Source organism: Patagioenas fasciata, chromosome 3 (assembly GCF_037038585.1).
Source record: "Patagioenas fasciata isolate bPatFas1 chromosome 3, bPatFas1.hap1, whole genome shotgun sequence".
Classification (NCBI taxonomy): Eukaryota; Metazoa; Chordata; class Aves; order Columbiformes; family Columbidae; genus Patagioenas; species Patagioenas fasciata.
The window spans coordinates 79,352,036-79,373,471 of record NC_092522.1 but is presented as its reverse complement, the minus strand read 5'-3'; the positions used below and the strand labels follow the sequence as shown (position 1 = coordinate 79,373,471).

Here is a 21,436-nt window from a genome sequence, read left to right as displayed (position 1 = left end):
GTGCCATTACTAGAAGAAGCTGTGTTTTTGTTCTCTTGTTATTGCTTTGAACTTGAGAACAGATAACTTCTCCATTTTCAAGGGTTAAAAAAATTCTTGCTAGGTTCTTCACATGAATCTCTTTCAGGCTGAAGAATACTTGTTTACTCACAGACTCATTTACCTCCTGTAAGGTGGATTTAGTATAATCAAAGTAGCTTTTAGTTAAAAATGAGTAATGTGTCTTGCTAATGACATTGTGCCAGTTCTGGGAATCAGGTTTCTTTAGAAACAATTTTAGAAGAAGTCAGGTTGGCAGATTCCCTGCAAGTGATGATAGCATTTTCTTTCTTTTCTCCTTTTATGTCTGTATACTGTGCAACTTGGAAGTCACAGGATACTTTGCTTCTAGATTTTGAAAGGGAAATCTGTCAGGTTTGAGACTAAACTGAGGTTGATGGTACATCTTAATCAGCAAATAAAACCTCAGGCAGTGGTTACTTTTATGTGCTTAGCAGAAAACTTGGCTTCAGTTGTCATATTTGATGTTCAGAAATGGTTTTGTAGTTGCCTTTGCATTTGTGCCCACTTGTTGAATTATTCTGCTCTGTTAACATGCTGGTTTTCTTCGCTCACCTCAAATCGGATGTTTTGGCACCAATGTTTTTTGGCATCGGTTAACGTGATTGACATGGTCCTTTGGACAGGATGCTTCAGCTCTGTGACTCACCTTCAATGTATGACTGTTCTGGGAGAGGTTTAACTGCTGGCTTCCACAGGTTAGCTGCAAGGTGTAGCCAAAGAGAGGGACATCAGTATTTCTCTTGTGCCGGCTTGTTCCTGGCATTGCAGATTAGCAGTGGGTGGTAGGAATCAGCCACATTGGGCTGTTTGTAAGAAAGTGTTTTTGCTGCTAAGTGAATCCATCTTTCAATGTTTTTCCCCCATGCTAGAGGGCAGGCCTGAAGGATACTCAAACAACATCTCCTTTGAAACAAGCTTGAAGAGACTGTTCTTGCAATAAGACGTATCTTTTGGCTGTATATAAAATAAATATTTCTTAGTACTAATGAAAAGATTAGAGGAGACCAGCTGTACTGGATGGAGCTCCAGGGCTGAGCTTTCTATTGCTCTTCAGTCTCAGCTGTTTTTTCTGCTGCTGCTGTGCAGAAATGCTGCAGAATGTAAAATGCAAAGTGCTGAAGTGGTTGTTTGTGTAAATTTGCAAACTTTGAAACTATACCTTTGAGGTGTTAGCTGTTAATTTAAAACAGGTTTTAGGTGGGGCTGATAACTATCAGTGTTAACCATTACACTTGCTTGTGTCAAGGCACAGAGGGAAATACCGATTTTATTAGGAGGATACATGTTGCTTGAAATACACAAGAAGTGCAAGTGACACTGACAAAAAGGTAGTATGGAGGTGAGTTGGTTAAGATAACGAGGCTGGTAGCAATACCTCTTGAAAATACAGGTAGAAGGAGAGGGTAAGTGCCTTCTTCTCTTCAAAAAAGGACATGAAGGGTCCTGGGGAACAGCAAATTCAGCATGTGTCAGTAGTCCGTGTTTGTAGCACATGAAGGCCAAGCCTGTGCAGGGCTACATTGGCAGGAGCACAGCCAGCAGGTCAAAGGAGAATATACTTGGTGCTTAGAAGGCTGCATCCAGGGCATTACATCGAATTGTACCTCTCCCTCCTCTTCCAGCTCTCCTGCTGGTACAAGAGAGATGTTCACAATTGGAATGAGTCCAGTGGTAAGCCATTAAGAGGGTAGTGGCACTAGATCATACCATGTATGAGGAGAAGCTGAAGCAGCTCGATTTGTTCAACCGTGATGAGAAGGATATGGGTAGACCCCCAACATTTCTCGCTACCTGTAGAGGTATTATAGAGAAGGCAGAACCAGATTCATCCCAGGTGTGTGGTGAAGGGGCAATGGTTGTGGTTCCAAGTTGCAACGGTGAAGTTTCAGTGGGATATAAGGGAAGAATAATTCACAGTGGCAGTGGCTGACCTGCTGCAATGCTTCCCTAATAAGGTTGTGAGATCTTGACCCTTAGAGGTACTCAGAACTTGGTTAGACAAAGCCTTCAGCAACGTGAACCAGCTTTGAAGCTGTCTCTGTTTTGAGCAGGAAGTTGGACTAGCTGGCCTTTAGAGATCCCTTGCAACTTATATTCATTTTCCAAAAAAGGAAAGTCGTAGAAAAAATTAACTTTGAAAAGTTTAGGGAAAACAGTCTTACTGCAAATGAAAAGTAGGATCTAAATATATTTAATTTTGTGTGGTGTGATAGTTCCCTCCCTACTTTCCTTCCCCCTTTCAGGAATAATTTTTTTCTGTTTCTAGAGTTAGATTTTCCAAGTGTGTTTTGTTAGCTCCTACCTGAAGTATGGCCGGTCCTTTTTAAGTTTATTATTGATAACTTGTCCTTCCTAAGAACCTTCCAGTTGTGAATCAATGTGAGCAGGCTGGTGGTTACAGTGAGCGCTGTTGTAAAGTTCTCTCCGAAAAGACATGGTGATTTCAACAGTTGCTTTCTATATAGATTCTTAGGCAGCTGATTTTGGGTTCCTTCTCTTATTTCAGTAAGTTTGTTCCTCATGCTTTTCCCAAGAAAATAAATTTGTACGAGTTTTGCTTCAGTAGAGTTCACTTTCTTACTTGGGATGGATTTCTTGATGAAGAGGAGAAAGGAGTGGTCTCAGTTTTGGGTTTTTGATGTTAACTCGTACCTCACACTTCTTTCTTGGGCCAAAGATCTGTCAAAGAGCTCAGTGAACACAGTTTGTGCAGGTAAAAAAGAAAGCACTTAAATACCAGAACCATCCGTTGATTGATAGGCTCTGGAGATCATTACTGCAAGCTAGTATAATTTCTTTTCTCTCCCACCACCATCAGTTTTCATGTAGTACTGTTTCTGCCTATTCTTCCATTGCTGAGAAATCTCCAGATTTCTCTGTGGAGAACAGGTCTGCCTTTGAGGTGATGGCGGGCTGACTGACGCTGCTGATATCTGACTGATAAATTTTGAAGATGTGTCCTCTGCATCTTCCCAGCTATTTGTGCTGTTCCTTCAGTAGCAAGTGACATGGACGATTTTTCCTGGGTAAGGTATTCAGAGGCTTAAAACCCTCAGCCACATGTCATCAGCCATCTGCTGTCGTGCGTGAGTGCCGTGTGCTATGTACTTGTACGTGCTTCTGTATCCACACTAACAGAGAAGTCCTGAAAGTGTCTCCTAACTCAATTGTAGTAAAATCGACGGGGTTGGCTTATACAATTTGTTAGCTGACTCTACCTGAAGGTAGGGTCCTCACACATGGTGTTTGCTTAGCCAAGTGGTGATGCAGTGACTGGGGACAGTTAACCTTTTCCATCAGCCCTAATGAGGCCAACAGTGGTCTTCTACTCGATTTAAGGTTGCTTCTGCAGTGTAAGGGCTGCAAATAATCTGGGCAGATGTCTTCAAAACTTCTTGGAGAGGTATATTCAAATGTTAACCAACTCATTATCACCTTAATGAATTGCTATTTGTTTCCTAAACTCTGTAGGGAATTGCATGCATATAATTTATTCTGCCTGTTCACTATTAAATTTTAGTGTCTGTCATAAGTAAATTTTCCACCTCAATTGCAGATACTGTAGGCTGCTGTGCTTTTTGTTTTACTGAGCATTAAAGAACTATGTACATGTTTGAAATGTATTCTCCTTTTTAATGATTAATTTTCTTCTTGTTGTTGGTGTAGTTACTCCTTTCTTAGTTAATTCCTTTTGAGATACTGAAACTTAAACTGAATATGACTATGGAAAATTTCGTTAGAATGCTACATCTTATTGTTTTCAAAATTGTTACAGTCTCTCCAAGATTAATCAAAGATGTAACTGTCTATCGCTTTGCCTCCTGTAGTCCAGCCAAACCGAAGAGTGTAGAGCTGAATTTTAAAGCATCTACGAATCAAGACAGTTTAGAAAGTGAGCAGGATACTCTTGAAAAACCAGTTAATAGAACTAATAGCAACATTGCCAACAAAATTTCCTTGTTTGAAAATAAATGTGCTAGCCAGAAGCCTGCTGACATCCCTGCTTCAAAAAATAGTACTGTACCAAGCACATTTGTGGGCAGAGCAAAGCTAAAATTTGGAAAACAACCGAAGGAAAGTGAACAGCCTGATAAAACGTTAAATAAGCAAAGCAGTCGCCAGAAGTTATTTGAGAATGGCATACCAGAGAAAGAAAGCACTGCAGAATTAAAAGGCAAAAATGAAGAAGGCTCTGCTTCTCATGGGGATGTTGGGAAGACCACAGAACTCAAAGTAAAAGCTGCAATATCCCTTTTTAACCAAAACAGCAAAATTGATGCTGGTAGTGTCTCTGTGAAGCAACCTGATCCAGAATTAACCACAGCTAAAAAAGAAAGTTTACCTTTTAAACTGTCGTTGCATTCGCCTACGAAAAGTGAAAATGCTCAAGATACTTCTCACCAAAGAAACAACACAAGCTCAGAATTCCACAGAAATGAAGAAAAGGTACTGCCAAACACAGAAGTTTTATCGGCTTGCACTGATGATAAATATCCTCTACCATCTCATCAGGTTTCTAGGTCAGCATTTAGGAAGATCGAAAATGGAGATAAAAAGGCAAAACCAGGAGATTTGAGCCTTGCAGAACTGCAATGTGATGACACCAGTCAAGACAGCATATTGATATCAGAGCACAACACCAATACACCAAAGAGCCCAGGCCAAACTTATAATGGATCTGCTGAAGACGATAGCGTTTTTGATTCCCCATCTGACATGAAGAAGTTTGCAGAAACAATAAAAAACTTGGACAGCTCGGTTTGTTTACCCCAGAAAAAGAAAAGGTCAAAGCTTCCGAAGTCCCCAGCACCCCACTTCGCAATGCCTCCCATTCATGAAGACAACTTAGAGAAAGTATTTGATCCTAGTGTTTTTACTTTTGGTTTGGGAATGAGGAGGGAAAAAGCACAGGATCTGTTACCGACTCAACAAATGAAAATGCAAAGCCTGGAAACGATAGCCAGAGTCAGGCCCAAGCGTGCATCAACGGAGCAAAGCATCATATTCAAAGCCCTGCAGTCATGTAGTAGAGAGGAACCTGCCTTCCCTCAGGAAATAAATGGAAAGGAGAACGGTGATGGTGTAGATGGTGAAATTAAGAGATCCCGGCTTGAAAAAAGCTCCCTCTTCTCAAGCTTGCTGGCTAAAGAAAAGTTTTTAAATCCTTCTGTCACTTCAGTAAATAACACTGCAGCAGGTTTTACAGCTGACTCCTCAGGGATGTCTCCTCTACCACAGGATGCTTCTGGGCCATTCAGCATGTCTCAAAAGTCTGAGGTAATAAAGATCATTCATGAAATGCAACCATGTAAAATTTTGTCTACTGTTAATATTGATGACTGACTGTTAATTTTGATTTTGCAATTCAGTCTCTTTCAGATATGAAGTTTCCAAGTTTTGTGGAGAAGTACCTGCAAGGAGAAGGTGTGAAAAAAGAACTGAGCTTACAAATGCCCAACTATGGGAACCCTGAGAAAGGTTTTTCCAGTTGGTTAGGGCCAAGCAGATATGAAGCAAATGTCCCTGCTGGTTTATTAGATGTGGATGTAAGTATTGTGTAGTTTAAAATCTGCATGGAAAGCTATCTAGCTTTTTGATTTTCTATAGACACTGTGCATACATTGTTTGGTTTCTTTTCTCCTCTTAGGGACATATATAGATTACAAATACATAGAGATGGATGTAGGTATGATACCAGTTTCATCTGATGTTGGCTACACATGAAAATGAGATGGCATTTATTAACATGATTATGTTTCCTCACAGTGCCCTTATTTTGAGACTCTTGAAAGTGTGTGTTTGAATATGTCTTCATACTTGATTTTGTATTATTTTTGTAACAAATCTCATGCTAACAAACTTTTTTTTGCCTTCCGTTTTCATTCCTGCTATTCCCATGCATTTGATAGAAAATTTGTGTTATTTAAGAACGCTTTAAGGAGTTGATAGTAGTAATTATTGAAAGTGCCGCTACAGTGAAGGGCTGTCCCTTTGACCGATTATGAGCATCTTTTCATCGTGAGTGAAGGCAGACCTGCATTTTCCCTTCAAGGCAACTTTACCCTAATGTGCGATAACTTTGTAATTTCTATTTTGAAAATGATGAACCAATATCTTACAGTACCTGTTGTTTCTGTTGATGTGGGCCCTTACCGTTACCTGAGAGGAAAACTATAATCAGGAGATTTAAGAAGCGTGGGAAGAAATATAATCTCCAGAGTTTATTAGCCACATTAATGTGATCCGTGGAACTGAAACAGCGTATAAGAAGTTTGAGAAATATTTCTCCAAAGCTAATGGTTATCTGCTGTTACAGTTTTATTAAAAGGGTGGGGTAGTGGTAGAAATAACTCTTTTCTACTTCACCTTGCAGAAGGAAATCACCCGTACTACTTTGCCATTTTGAGGATGTAGATTTTCCTGTTTTGGGAAGTCTTTTAATTAGTGTGGGGGTGAAAATTAGGGAGGTTATTTGCAGTGGTGTAGACTTATGCTGTCAGCTGAAGGGCCTTTCTTACTCTGGATGGTCCTGCTTGTATTTCAAAACCTGAATTTAAAGCTAAATGACTAGTACTGATTTTTTTTTTTTTTTTTTTTTTACTGCTTAAAATGTTATCACTGAGTGGGTTTCAATTTTTCAGTAGTGTGGAGGCCTGGTGAGGCAAGGGCGTATGTAGATGTGTAAGGCTGCTCTTGAGAGAAGCCTGTTAGTCTCTGTCAGGTTCCAGGACTTCTACAGCGCTGTTGCTGACTCTGAAGTGTCTTGCTCAAGTTAGATAGAACCAAAAATGTTTGTATGTTGTGTGCCTGCTGTGCATCTTCCACTGACTAAGAAAATGGTGATGCGATGCCTAATGGGTGATGTGAAAGAAGAGAGTAGGGGCAGCCCAAAACAATGGCTTTGGCATTCCTTAAAACTCAGAGCAAGTTGTGACTGGCATTGAAGCACAGGTTAAAAAAAACCAGTCATGCTTCAGCATGTCTCGATGATGCCTACAAAAATCTGGTGGTGCTTAGGAAATCTGTCCTGAGACCACTGCCTGTGCTGCATGCTGAATGATACGTTTGTGTTAGTTCCTTGCACGTAACCTATTTAGGGGCAGGACCTCTTTGTGTTCTTTTGTTTGTTTGAATAGTTCCTAGAAGAGCAGAACCCTGTCCCAGAATGAGCATTCTGGTGCCTGCTAGGAAACCAAACACATAATTAAAACACTTCATTTGTTTTAAGATGATGTGATGCAACCACAATTTTCCCATATATTCTATATCATGTAATTTACCCCTGACTTGAACGTTGCTTTAGATTTTGTTTACCTCAATGTGTTTTATTTGTTCTCGGCATTTTTAGTCAGTCTCTCCTGTTTTTTGAAGAAACCTATCTTGTTACAAGGCATTCAGCACAAAATTCATTATGCTAATTAGTTCATACATGTACACACCATCATGCCTCCTCAGGTGTTTTCATATATTCCTTCAAAATTATTTCATGCTTTGTGGTTACCACACATATAAATCTTCATTAATATCTTTATAATTGTAGAACATGTATTGTATTAATGCCAGTTTTTTAAGTAGTCTCTTGGTATGAAACTCCTGGAATATATAGAAAGCTGATCATCAGGATTTTAAAGCATTTAAAGCCTGAGGTTAGTTGGCATCAGATTATAATTTGAAGTTGTTTTGGTTTGTTATTTTTTTAAGTGTGTAAATTTGTACATTTGTAGCAAAATATTGATTTTCAGGAGGAAAAAGGAATTGAAGCAGTAAGTAGGTGTAGTTGAAGTGTTTTTTACTATTCAGACTAATTTTTGTTTCGTTTCACTGGCTCTTTTTTATAGCCGAGCATCTTTATTGAATACGTTTTTTGTTTGGGAGTTTGTTTTGTGACTTTTCTCTCCCCACTGTTTCCTAGGCACTTTCAAGAAATGGACAAAGTAAAATCAATCCCCGACCTGGCAAAGTAAGATCAATTTTATTATCTTTATTGTTCCTCTGTGTGTTTAAAGCATAGCAAGATGAAATTATATGTTTGGGTTTTGGTTTTGTTTGTTTGGTTTTTTAACACAGCTGGTGATATACTGTGAGTCAGACTATCAGAAAGATGGTATTGAAGTTTTCCATGATGTTCTGGATTGCAGTTCATGGGTTCTGTCACCAACAATTTTAGTTAAAGTCATCAGAGGATGGTAAGAGATGAATTTTTACTCTTTATCATTGGTCTATCTAAAAATCTTTTTGAAAAAGAACCAGCATCTAATTCACAGTAAGTCTGCCTTGCAAGTGGTCATGTAATGTAGACACTTATGAGCAAGAAGTGTGGCATTTCTCTGCAATAAGAAGTTTTGGGCCAGGAAATGTATTTTGCTGACTAATTGAGTGAGTGTTACCATATGGAAGGATGCAACATTTCACCAGGTGGGATGAAATGGCAGATTCTGCCCACCTATGCTGCTTTTTGACTGCTCTCCCCTTTATGGGTTTTTGCATAGTATTTGGATTGGGCTTAAAGGCTGGCAAAGGATTTGAAAGCCAGATCTGATATGGGTTTGGATACAGAAGATTAATTCTGTGTCCAAAGGTATGAAGTGATGCTGTAGAAATAATTGAACGTTTTCTCTGGTAAGTCCAGGGGGGATTTTTCTCTAAAAACTAGATTGCCTACAGGTAATTCAAAACAAGTTAGTCTCCTACATTCTTTGTCACATTAACAGAACAGTCATTACTGGTGTGGATAGGTGGCAAATTAAGTTGTGGCCAGACTATAATACAGTCAAATAGCAGGTTCTCAAAAGTAATGATCTGATAGTACGCTGCAGAAACATGGGCTAGCGGCAGTAGGAGGTGCTGGGAAGCACACTGATTGCTATTTGGCTTCAGAAAACTGGAATGAAAACTTCTGGTCTGTGTGAACCAGGTATCTTTTCCTGCAGGGACTAGAGGACTGCGGTTTTTTGTTTGTTTCTCCCCCCCCGCTTTAACTGAGAGCACGAGGCAGAGCGGGGGAGGTATATTTGCAGATGAATATATTTTTATAGAGTTATATATTCAAGCCTGCCATTAAAAGTTAAGTTGTGTTTGTCTTCTGAGCAGTCTTATCATCCTGGTACATGTACACCAGCCCCTGTGGAACTCTAGGCTGCTGTTCACAGGATCCAAGTAGCTTGTCTGTTTATTCATGATGCAGCAGTCTGCAGTGTCAACATTTTCTAACCTGCAAATTGGTTCTGATTAGTATCTTATGCAAGAGTCTGGTGTTCATAGACAGAGTAGTCTTGCTGCCCCAAGTCATCAATTTAAAAAGGTGGAGGAGTTTTTGATGAAATTACCAAGTCAGCAGTAGGCATCTTTGGTTTCTATCATGGCTTTTAAAAGTATCACAGAGACCAGAAATGGGTTGTGTCAACGGTGTTGGGCAGATAAGCTGTACTGAGGTGGTGGGAAGGGTCTGGAAATAATACTTCTTGTGAAAAGATTTGTTGAATGGGAGCATGATTTTTGCAAATCGCGTTTGATAAAGCACCATTAAAAATGAGATTGTTTTTACTATTATTATTTTAAGCTGGATACTCTATGAGAAACCAAATTTTGAAGGCCCCTCTATTCCCTTGGAAGAAGGAGAGCTGGAACTCCCAGATATTTGGGGTGCAGGTACTTCTGAAGAGCAAAATGAATGCAAATCCCTAAAGCCTGCAGTGATTGGTTCAATAAGACATGTTGTTAAGGCAAGTAATATAAGTAAAGAAAATTTTATATGGATCTTAATGTTTGGTGGTGTTTTATATGATACAAAGAGTGACTGGTGTATTAGGACACAGATGTAACATGAGTTGTAAATGTAGGAAACAATCTTCTACATTGAATTTCTTTTTTAATCAAAAATGAGGGGGGGCGGGTTTGCAGAGTGGGGCTTATGGTAACATCCACTGGAAGGCCAGAGCAGGGAAAAAAAGTGTGATTTTTGGAGTCTGTTCTAAAGAAAAACATGTACAGCTTACGCTTTTTAGCCTGGTCAGTCTCTCCTGAAAAACATCCCTGAAAACCATCAGTAGTTCCACACTCCTATTTTCGAAAGCATGTATGGTTTTTATTTTCTTTTTGTAATATAAACTGAATTTATACTCCACATGAACTTTAATTTCAAACACCAAACCTTGTGTGATGCTCAAAAATTAGCCCTATATGCACAGACATACCAGGGAATTTCACATATGGTGGAACAGCCTTCCTACATGCACTTTTAACCTACTATTAAGTAGTCACCTTTGCAGGCTGCCTCAACAAGCATGAACTATAAAGTTGTTTGACTAGTAAAGGAAAAAAGAAGAATATATATTGCTTGCAACTACAGTTCTTGTTTAAATTGCAGTTCTCTTCAAGAATGGCTTGCTTGGTGTTATATTAGGGTTTAATTTGCTAGAGGGAATGTTAACTGATGAAAAGAAGATGCATTCCTAGATGGCAAAAAGTAAGCAACGTAAATGTTGATTAGAGATGGACCTAGTCCTAGAGGTGGTCTTAGTCCAAACAGATACAGACAGACTGGCCTAGTTATACTTCTGTTATAAGTATCTAATAGCAGTAGTAATTGACAACAGGGGAAATAATTTAAAATAAACAGGTGTTTCAAAACTGATTTAGTTATCCATATTAATTACAGAACTTGCAGCACAGATTAAGTGATTATGGCAATCTTAATTTTTCAGGATTACAGGGTTTGCCGAATTGATTTGTATACAGAACCTGAAGGGCTAGGAATCGTGACTTCCTTTTTTGACGACACTGAAGAAATCGGGGTGTTTGGCACCACTCAGAAGACTTGTTCTATCAAAGTACACTGGGGCATGTAAGTGCGTAGTTCTGCATGACTGTGTACTGCTATGAAAGGAATTTGTTTTAAACCATTAGTTACACCTATCAGACATGCAAGCAGACTATATTTATTCTAGTCCTATATTTTGGTAGCATTTGTTGACAGTAGCATTAGTACATCATTGTAATGCTTCACCCTTGAAGAGCCTGACCTCTTAAAATGTTTTGTGTTGGAGCCAGTTTTTCTTCTGCTGGCATGTAGTAAAGACAGAGTAACCCTTCTATGTTTGTAGCAAAAGAATGAGTTTACCTCTCCTGCTGTTTCTCATTCAGACAAACTTATCCTGAGGGAGAGTCAGGGCATGAACTGTTGTGATATGACCACATTTCTCACTTGCTTTCCTCTAAACTTAAAATTACTGTACTAAAAGAAGAAAATTTTCAAACCCTTGTATTACAAAATATGACTTAGTGTCATATGTGGACTCTGGAAATCGTTCTTACATTTCACAGCGCATTTTAATCCGTGGTTTTATGGTGATGTTTAGGACATGTATGTTCTGTCAGGTGAAAATACCTAGCTTTATGAGTTATGAGTGTAATGTATGTCATGGACTAAGCAAGCTTTTATGAGAAGGGAGACCTCTTAGGAATAATCCAGACACTGTACCAATGGTAGATTGGATAACTTAGTTAGCAAATTTGTAAATTGGTACTGAAAATATGCCTCAAAGTGCTACTGGTAAAGGTATGCAAAAAGGGAGGCAGCTTTCAGAAAAAGTGAAAGAGTGGAACCGCTTTCAATGATGTTGGGTCCTGTAGGATGTTCTACAGGGTATACAGACCTTGGTTGCTGCCTGTTGACCATGTCATGTTTGTGCACTGACAGCATTTGCCTTACTGCAAATAGTCTATTTAATGATCAAAAACTGCTCAACTAAAGATAAGTATTACATACCACTGCAAAGATGTATTCCAGTACACCACATGATGGATAGGGCATTTTAGTTGCTAGGTAAAGGGTATTTTATCTAATTAAATCTTTGGGGAAAAAATGAACCACTTGGGTATATAGGAAAACTTTGAAGTGTCCCAAGTAGTAAGTTCTCTGTCAGGAGCTTCTGTTGAACTGCAAGCTTAGTCCAAGTAAGAAGTCTGCCAAAAGTAATGGAATCAGAAATGTTGTTTGGAGGTTGATTATTAATAGACTTAATCTACCTCTCCACTTTTTTTTTCTGTCCCTCGCTTAAAAGCATTCTGTGAATAGTGAAATGACAAATTTTTTTGAAAGGAAGCAGGGCCTGTGCACATCCTACACAACTGGTCCTTATTTTGTGTCAGTGTGAGAGCATTTTTTTTTTGCACTACATCTGGGGAAACTCTTACAGTCTTAATTTCTCTCAGTTGCATTTGAATCTCTTGAGGAAACACAGACTGATATTTGCACCAGGAAGCAAAATAGACATTTTGAACATAATCTTCCTCAGACGCCAGTTGGTTAGCCAATTGTGGAAAGAAGTCTCTTCTGCCAGTTGCTTGCATGAGAAATTCAGTAAATTGCTGCTGCTTTTTTGCATGTTGCAGAGTTTTTTCTTTCCTTTGGTTTACAGGCAAGGCACAGTTGACTGTGTTGGCAGTTGAGGGAGGCTCTGACTCTGAGTCACCTTGCCACGTGGGTGTGGTTGTATCTTCTTAAAAGTTTTCCAGTGTTGGTGCTTAATTGTTGTTTACTAGAAGCTGCCAACAGTAATGAGTCAGTGCACCTTCATCTTCTGATTGTACTGTCTCCTTGGTGTCCGATGTGTTTAAATTCCTGCAGTGGAGTTGAGGGCTTACTGAGCGGTTCTGGTATAGGACCCACAATATGTCACACATTTGGCTATAGACAACACTAAAACTAAGGCTTCTCCTTTGTTTCTTGGAACTGTATGTCTGCAATGACACTATGCTGACTTGTGCCAGTTTACATCAGCTTGGAATCTGCCTTTTAAACATCGTAGAGTGATTGATTATTTTAACATCTTTCTGGTATCACCAGATTTATACATTATGATCATTACACAATGAAAGGGTTGGCTGCAGTAAATGTTCCTGTTTAGTATGTGTTTTACACTGCTCCATGCTGCACTTCTGAGAGATCAGTAGATTTAACTCTAACAAATATATCGTCATCCTCTATGCAGAGGTGAACAGTATGCCTCTTTGTTTCCAGCAAGTGGTTACTGGTTAAGATTTTCTTGAAAAAGCTTTGAAAAACTACTGTTGCTGTTGCAGTCAGGAGTTTTTAAAATTATGTCTTTCGAAGCAGACTTGGCGGGTACAAACCATGAGGAAGTAGATTTCTAAGGAGTCGTCAGATTTTTCTATATTTTAATAAATAATAGAAGTTTAGAATCCTCCGAAAAGTTTTTGCAACAAATCCAAGTCTAGGTCAGTGGTCAACTTCTTGAAAATTGGTTCTGCATACTTCAAAACTATTCAAAAATAATACGCAGTAACTAACCTTAAGTCTTGCAACTTCAGTCTAAAATTTGTGTTGCCCCCAGATCAGGCAGGGTCAAATTCTTTACTGTTGGTTCATTGTACTGATTTTTTTTTTTTTAGCTCATTCAAATGAAACACATGTGTTGGTGGTGGTTCTTCCAAAGACACAGAAGTTTGCCAATATGTCAGCTTGTAGTTGGCAATTTTGATGATACAGTCAAAGAAACAGAGTTTTTTTGAGAGTACAATAGCGTCTTTTCTAAAGTAAGCACGTTGTCTTGTTCTTTACTGTTCAGAAATATTCTGGGGTTTTTATCTTTTGCTTTCCTCTCCCTCTTACTTTAGATGGCTAATTTATGAAGAACCTGGTTTCCAGGGAGTCCCTTTAATGTTGGAACCTGGTGAATATCCTAATTTAGCATTCTGGGAGAAGAAGGAAGCCTACATCAGGTCTATGAGGCCCTTGAAAATGGTAAAATACTATCATTGCAGGTTACATGACCTGCATTTCTATGTTAGAAATAATGTAAGTCTTTATAAATGAAAATTTTTAGCCTATAACATTTTTGAACTTTTAACATTTGATTACATCCATTTCTGCCTTCAATCTTATGCTCACTTGTGTTCTTCAAGCAAGGATTCAACTTAGTTCTGTGTTTTTATGAAGAGTGATGACTTAAAGTTGTCTATGAGTGGTCCAAGTAAGAATAGACAACTTATTTTTTCTTCCCATTTTTTTCTTAACAGGGTGGCCGCAAAGTTGAATTTGGTCGAGAGCCAAAGGTAAAAGTCAATACTTATTTGATTGCCCAAATGTATTTTATAACTCATGAACTACACAAGGGTAGATAAATAAATCTTGATCATGTACTGACTTACGGTTTAGTGGTTGGTCCTGCTGTATGGACTACACCATGAAGCTGCAATTTTGGTCACATTCATGCATCCATCACGTATATATTAACAGCCATCTGGATAATGCAGATGGGTAATGAACGTTCAGGCCCTCTTGTTGCATTTCTAAGGGAAAGAGAGATCCCAATAATTATTTTTGTCATCTTGCCTTCTCTCTCTATGTGCCCATGCGAAAGAAACTGTTGGCTGAATTTATCATGCTCTCTGCAACTTTTACTTCATTTCTGTTACAGATAATCATTTATGAGAAGCCTTTGTTTGAAGGGAGACATGTGGAAATAGAATCTGAAATCTTTATGCTCGATGACGAGGAATCCGAAGAAAAGCCAAGACTTCCACTTAAATCAGTGGGATCCATGAAAGTGCTGGGAGGAGTGTAAGTGTGGGAAAACACCAGTAATATTTCCCTTTCAAAAGAAGTAGTAACCCCATAGATTGGAAATTGTATTTGACAAATACAGTACATGTTTTGAGGTTTAGACTTATGCCTGGGTTAAATATGCAAGTAGTCCCAGCAAAAAAACGAGTTTCACACATCTGTATCTGCTCTATAACAGTTCAGAGTTACAGTTGTCCATTTTCACATGCAGACTCTGTTGTTGTTGTTTAGTTGGGTTGCTTATGAGAAGCCTGGGTTTGAAGGCCATCAGTACTTGCTGGAAGAAGGAGCGTATCGGGACTGGACAGACTGGGGTGGCTATGATGAAGAGTTGCAGTCACTGCGACCGATTATTGGCGTAAGTTCCAAGAATATGTAGTAGGCATCTCCTGAGAGCACCAAGACATCACGTTGCGTTTTCCTTATGATGCTTCTCTTTGTTTTAACAGGACTTCACAAGCTCCCATATGATAATGTACAGTGAAAAAGACTTTGGATCAAAGGGTTCCAGTATTAATGTATTAGGAATTATTTCCAATTTGAAGGACACTGGATATGGGCTGAGGACACAGTCTATAAATGTGCTAAGTGGCGTGTAAGTGATATTTTTAACAGCTGTTTAATTTTAAATGTGCTATTTTCTTGGAATGTTATAGTATTTGTAGATGGTTTTCAGCACTCTGACTTCAAATCTCTGTGTAATATTCAGATAAAATTTCGTGCCCTTGACTGTGGAATGTGAAAAGTATGAAAAAAGCTCATTGTTTTTGTGAATGCATGCAGTAAGTTGGTTTTCTTCTCACGACAAGATCAGACGGTCGCAGGAAGTGCTATCTTACTGATACACAAAGTATGAAAGCGTATGAGATGACATTTCTCCAGAGAGGTAGAAATAGCTCATTCTCACGGCTGTTGTTTTTTTAAAGCATTTCAACAACAAAGTTGTTATGGAACTAATTTCCAGTTTTGAAACTAATTTCCAGGCTTTGTATGTTTGGCCAGAGGCAAATACCTTGCTCTTTTTCAGTTGTATGTAAAATGAGGATAACTCTTCCCATGCTTACTAATACATTCTGATATTAAGGAGACTTTAACTGTTCTGAAAAGTAACATTGCTTTTGCAGTGAATCCTATAGGTCAGGCATGTTAAACTCATTTTCACCGGAGGCCACATCAGCCTTGAGGTTACCTTCAAAGGGCCGAATGTAATTTTAGGACTGTTTAAATGTTAACTACTAACTTCTACATTTATACAGTCCTAAAATTACATTCGGCCCTTTGAAGGCAACCACGAGGCTCATGTGGCCCCCGGTGAAAATGAGTTTGACACCCCTGCTGTAGGTTAATAGTGTTTTAGTACTGTGGCAATGTTTTTTATTGGATTTTGTTTGTTGGGTTTGGGTTTTTCTTGTTTGTTTTTTTGTATTTGTTTTTTTAACAGAGTAGTTCCCAGAACTTTGCATTGGCATGGCCATTAACAGCTCTTAGTCTCTGTGCCACGTGTGTTGTCACATGCAGTTGATAAGTTGACAGAATTTGCTGTTTGATTTGTTTGGTACGTCAGTTGCAGATTGAGTTTCACTGTATTGCAGACTGTACCGAAGTATTTTGGAAATACAAACAAGTATTAGCAATCATGTCTCCAAGCATACAAAATTACTTAAAGTAGTAGAACCAAAAGAAGATGAGACTTGCAGTCTCTCTCCCTGCCTGGAATGCAGGTGACTTGCTGAAATCTCTGCCTTACCCAGCCACACCCTACATCTTTCTGAGTGTTATCTGTGTGCTATCTGTGCAAGTTTTGTCAGAATAAAGATTGCAGAATAGAGCTCAGGGCATTCCAGAGGAATGCTTTTGATTATGAATATGGTGTGACAGTGTGGCTTTTTTTTCTGGCCGGTGACCTTTGAAGCCACTGTGCCCTTTAGTCTTCGGTATATTACAGACGGGAGATTAATGAGAGTCACCTCTGGAGGTTGGGAAACAACTTGTGGGTTACCTATCATGCCCTTTGTGCAGTTGTTCTAGTAAATGTCTGTTGCAGCTGAGATAGGAATCATGCTTGAGTCTGAGTATTCTAGTAATTAAGAGTGACTGTAATATTCCGGTAAAGGCAGCTAGAAGTCATTTCAAACACACCTCTTGTCCCACAGACTCCGCCAATGCTCCTGTAATCTCACCTTGTGGTCTCTTAAAGATATTATTTGTAGCAATAAGCTTTTTAAAAATTTAGGTGTGTTGTTCATAACAGGTGACAAGCACTCAACTCTTCAACAGTCTTGTGTGACCCTTTTGTTTCTGAAGAGGTTGTAAGTGTTTGGGGTTTTGGTGGTGTTCATACTAAACACTAATGTGTCAGAAAGGTTGAATGATTCACATTCAGTCATGCTTGTTAATAAAATGCTTTATTTTAAGTGTTAAGTTACTGTTCAGGTAGAAAAATTTTATATCTTTCCTCCAAGAAATCAGTCATAAAGCGATGAATAATCCATTGAGCAATTTCCTGAGCTGTTTAGACTGTAATGTAGATGATGTCATAGTGAACTGTGACAGATTCAGTAAGGGCTTGTCATAATATTTTGAAGTAACTTTTCTGGTTAAAGTATTTCATTTAAAAAAAAAAAAAGTTAGAAGCCCTGAACCTGTCATAGCAATTTTTTAACTACAGGTATCTGGGGTAAGCTGTTACAGCAGTAACAGATAACAAATTATCTGTATTTCCCACATAATTACTTTGATTGCTCTTTAATTTAAAGGGTATATCAAAGAAAAGAAAGCCTGACACTGCAGTGCACAAATACTACTGAGCAAGTTTCAAGCTAAATTGCATCTCTGAACTGTATGCTGAGGACCTCCCAGCTCTGCATTTGCAGAGTGAATATTTTGGTTTGGGGTAACTGAGCGCTAGCTGCATTAAAATGTTCACCTATTGCATTTCTGAAGAATGTTTCCAAGCAATATTTTAACATCTTTGCTAAATCCATTGTAAAGACATCCTGACAAAAATATCCTAAGGTGATAAGGAATGACTTACTTAAAAATGAAAACATTTTGCTCATGAGCATTCTTCAATGATTGTCCAAGCATAAAATCCAGGATATTTTATTATTCTGCCACTGGGGCAGGAGAAAGCAATCCAGACTGCCTGAAAATAGGAGAGGCCTGCCTTCTTTTAAGTGAGGTTTGATCTTCTCTTCCGAATTGGCAGAATTTTAAGTGAATGAAAATGGAAGTATTTACTAGCAACAGGTAACACCCTTTACAAGTTCAAGCAAGTACTAAAATCAACTGTTGTGCCATTTTGATTTCCTCTCTGCTTAAAAACTCTTCAAGGTTATTTTTAATAGTGATCAAAATCAGAGGAATTGCATGTTTGAAATGTGCCTTTTCTTTATCCATAAACACACCAAACTTTTGCCAAAACTACTGAAAAAGCCCCTGTCTTTTTGTTGAATCTTTTTGAATCCATTGGAATAACCTTTTCCAGGTTGTTGTTTTTTGGTTTTGTTTTTTTTTAACATAGGGATTCATTTTATTGTGGTCCTATAATCAGCCTGGTTTTCCCCTCATTTTCAAGTAATTAATTGACAGCGCAAATTTGGCTGCTTCTACATATGGATAGTGATATTAAGGAAATCATTAGATGACAAGTAGTTCATATACAGGAACCAGAATGTAGTAAATTTAATATAGATGCACTTGGGAAGGTAACATGGGTGAAACTAAAGAGACATGATGTACAAGAACAAACCTCCCCTGGGAGCTGAGAAGGGCAAGAGCCCTTGGGTACCCTGTGGGAGAACATTTTGAACAAAGTGTCCACTTCCCTCCATCTCTGAACTGAACAGATGTTCAAAAAAACCTTTCAAGGAGTCACAAAGTTGAAGTTTGCAGGTACCTGGGTATGAGGAATCACAACCACAAAGGGATATGATAAAGAATCTGTTTTTCTTTCTTTCTTATAAGCAGAATTTTATTACCTCATCCTCTCTGTTAATCATGCTACAGATCACTCCCTGGCCCTTCATGGTCTATTCGATTGGCATGTATAGGCCAATTTAAACTCATTGTCTCCATGTAGTATTTGAGCTTGAAAGACTGTGGATTCTATTTGAGACCTGAAGGAGTGCTGCTGTGCCTGAAAGCTTACTTTCTTTAATGAAGATGTTGCCATTTCTTCAGTAGCTGAGAGAGAGGGTCCTTCCAGAACTTGGGTAGTCTGTCCTGTCCTAAGATGAGTCTGAGCAATGCAAAAAGGGGAGTTACGCCTCTCAGCTAATGTTTGAAAGAGCATGTATGATGAGAAGTGGCCAGTGTTTTAAAAGGTGAAGTTAGGTAAGATGAATCCATGGGAAAAGCTGATTTTTGGCAGGTTATCTGTCTCTGGGTTCTTTTCTTGGCTGTTTCTTCCAGACCCTGTTTGGAGCTGCATTTCTTAGACACCATATATACAAGGCTTTTGGAAGACATACTGTGTGTGTAATAGTACTGACAATATATAAACGACACTTTTCTCTGCATCTCTGGTTGCAGGGGCATGGATTGTGCAGAAAGTGAAGGTCTCCAGCACCTCCCTGCCAGCAACCTGGGCTGAGGTGTTGCTCAGCCTAACAAAGGCAATTTGTAGCGCTGGGGGTTACAAAAACTGTTGTGTTAGGATAACTCACTCCCTGTGGGGCAGGGTTGTTATTGCCGTGCTGCAGAGCAGTACTCCAGTTTTTGTGGTGCCTGGCAGCTGGGATGTGACTCTCTTGCTGAGATACAGAGGCAATGTCTTGCTCTCCAGGCCTTTCTGTTAGTGAGAACTGGGACTGAGGCAGAGCTTCTTCCTAGGGATAGTCTTGAGGTCTGACAGGTTTAGCTGGTACTGAATTCATCTGCCTGTCCTTGATGTTATTACTACTCTCAGCAGCTTGCACGGGCTGATGAATGAAGTGGAAAAACACAAGTATTTCGCCAATAAGCTCTGACTCTAGAAACTCTCTAAGTGCATGGGCTGAGTTGCATGGGAGAGTGGTACTTAAGTCACGTCGGCTTCAACATGAACATATGCTTGAAGTGAGATACATTGATTACTTCTGTATTCAGGCTTCTTTTTAGATGGGGGAAAATGGAGTAACTGCTATTGAGAGATTCTTAAGAGGCATCTGGCATGTTTTATTGTTCACTGAATATAAGAAACACTTGTTTGCATAAATGTCAATCAAGTTAAACTGTCATGTATTGTAGTTGTACCCTGGCAGTTGTGCATTGAAAAATGTAATGAATGTCTGCTGAAGAAATTGGTGAAGGAAACCTCATTTTCACAACCTTTGGTGTATGTGGCATACAGGTATAGACACACCTGAGACATTTAAACTGTCTGTTCAATTTATCGTACATACCGATGTCTCTTTGATGAATTACAATGAGGTGATTTTGAAATGTGCCTTGAAGTATACCTTAAATAATTAGTGCGTAACAGGTTAGAATAATTGATTATATCTGAGGCAAACCAAGAGATGCAAATAGTGATAAATGTGAATCACTATATGAGTGTTTGCCATGGACAAATAATACAAAGTTCATACTCTCGGTACATACGTGTTGATGCAGCTTTATTTTGGTTTGAAGTTATCCCATTTCTTATATTTGCAGAGACTCGGGCATTTGTTCTTGGAATAAAACCGCAGCTTAATAGAGTCCGGTTGTTTGACATACGTAGATCTTTTTATGGTTAATTTAGATGGTGAGAGCCACCACTGCAAATGATAAGTTCCTTATCATTTTACTGCTTTATGATGTGAAATTTTTTGGTAATGTTGAAACTCTCTAAGAAGACTGCACTGAAGGTGGGTTTTGGCACAAGCTATTATAGCATACGCTCATTATGCAACAGATTGGCTAAAATCAAAAGCTGGTTGACTATGAGTAGAAGATTTTCTTGTAAAACCAGGAACCAGCAAGAGGTCCTGATCTCCACATAAATACAATGAAGGAAACTCAGCTGTTAGTGTGGCCAGTTTGAATATCAGCACTCAAAAAAACGCTGAACAACAGAAAAGGATGAGTTTAAAGAAGAGCCAGAATGTAATTATGGTAAAATCTGGGAAGTTTGGCAATGAAAGGTGACAGAAGTTATGCAGGTTATCGCAAAACCAGAGGTAGTGTCTGTGGGAATGCTTTATCTGTGCTTTCAGTATGGAGCCAGGGTTAGAAGAACGCCGTAATAGAAGGTTTATTGACTATGCATAGCAAGGCTAGCTGGTAGGAGATACTTCAGACTAGAAATAAAGCGCTACAGGGGTAACTGAATGTTGGAGATGTGTGTAGTGATTTGGTTACATTTCTAATACTTCAAGTGTGTATCTCAAAAGTTCAGTGTCTTTCAAAAAGGCATATTCTGACTGAGACTGAAGTTATGGGCTTGATGCAGAAATCTGAATTTGTGGCCTGTGTCAGGCATGAGATCTGATTGAGTAGTCATAGTAATGGCTTTGAATTTAAATAAACAGGTCAAATTTGTGATAGTTTTAACTCTTAACTTTCAAAGATGTTCTTCCCGCTGATGCCTTGACTCCGAGCAGGGAGCAGCTTGCTTTCATTAGCGTATATGCCTGTTCTTACAACTCACCTTTCTGCTGTGGTATGTGTTTGCTCAAACACAACTGAACTGTAGGTACAGGCAACATTAAAAATCAGTATTCCTGTCTTTTACTGCTCAAATGGCTCTGAAAATCAGCTTTATAACAAAAAAAAAATTAGTATTCTGATATGTTTGTTTTTCCAGAGAACTTAATCGAGATA

At 38.8% G+C, this 21,436-nt stretch overlaps 2 protein-coding genes across 3 annotated transcripts in view; one reads left to right on the top strand and one right to left on the bottom strand.

The window, feature by feature from the left end:
- The window catches only part of RTN4IP1 (reticulon 4 interacting protein 1), a 70,128-nt gene that overhangs the window by 3,999 nt on the left and 44,693 nt on the right, over nt 1–21,436 (bottom strand). The window lies entirely within an intron of this gene.
- CRYBG1 (crystallin beta-gamma domain containing 1) overlaps nt 1–21,436 on the top strand; it is a 95,408-nt gene that overhangs the window by 57,312 nt on the left and 16,660 nt on the right. For both annotated transcript variants that reach the window (XM_071806673.1, XM_065835673.2), the window contains 11 exons: nt 3,891–5,340; nt 5,433–5,609; nt 7,976–8,023; nt 8,131–8,249; nt 9,623–9,785; nt 10,767–10,906; nt 13,702–13,828; nt 14,104–14,139; nt 14,505–14,647; nt 14,882–15,008; nt 15,100–15,245. In XM_071806673.1, coding sequence (XP_071662774.1) covers nt 3,891–5,340; nt 5,433–5,609; nt 7,976–8,023; nt 8,131–8,249; nt 9,623–9,785; nt 10,767–10,906; nt 13,702–13,828; nt 14,104–14,139; nt 14,505–14,647; nt 14,882–15,008; nt 15,100–15,245 — 2,676 coding nt within the window. The remainder of the gene's footprint in view (nt 1–3,890; nt 5,341–5,432; nt 5,610–7,975; nt 8,024–8,130; nt 8,250–9,622; nt 9,786–10,766; nt 10,907–13,701; nt 13,829–14,103; nt 14,140–14,504; nt 14,648–14,881; nt 15,009–15,099; nt 15,246–21,436) is intronic.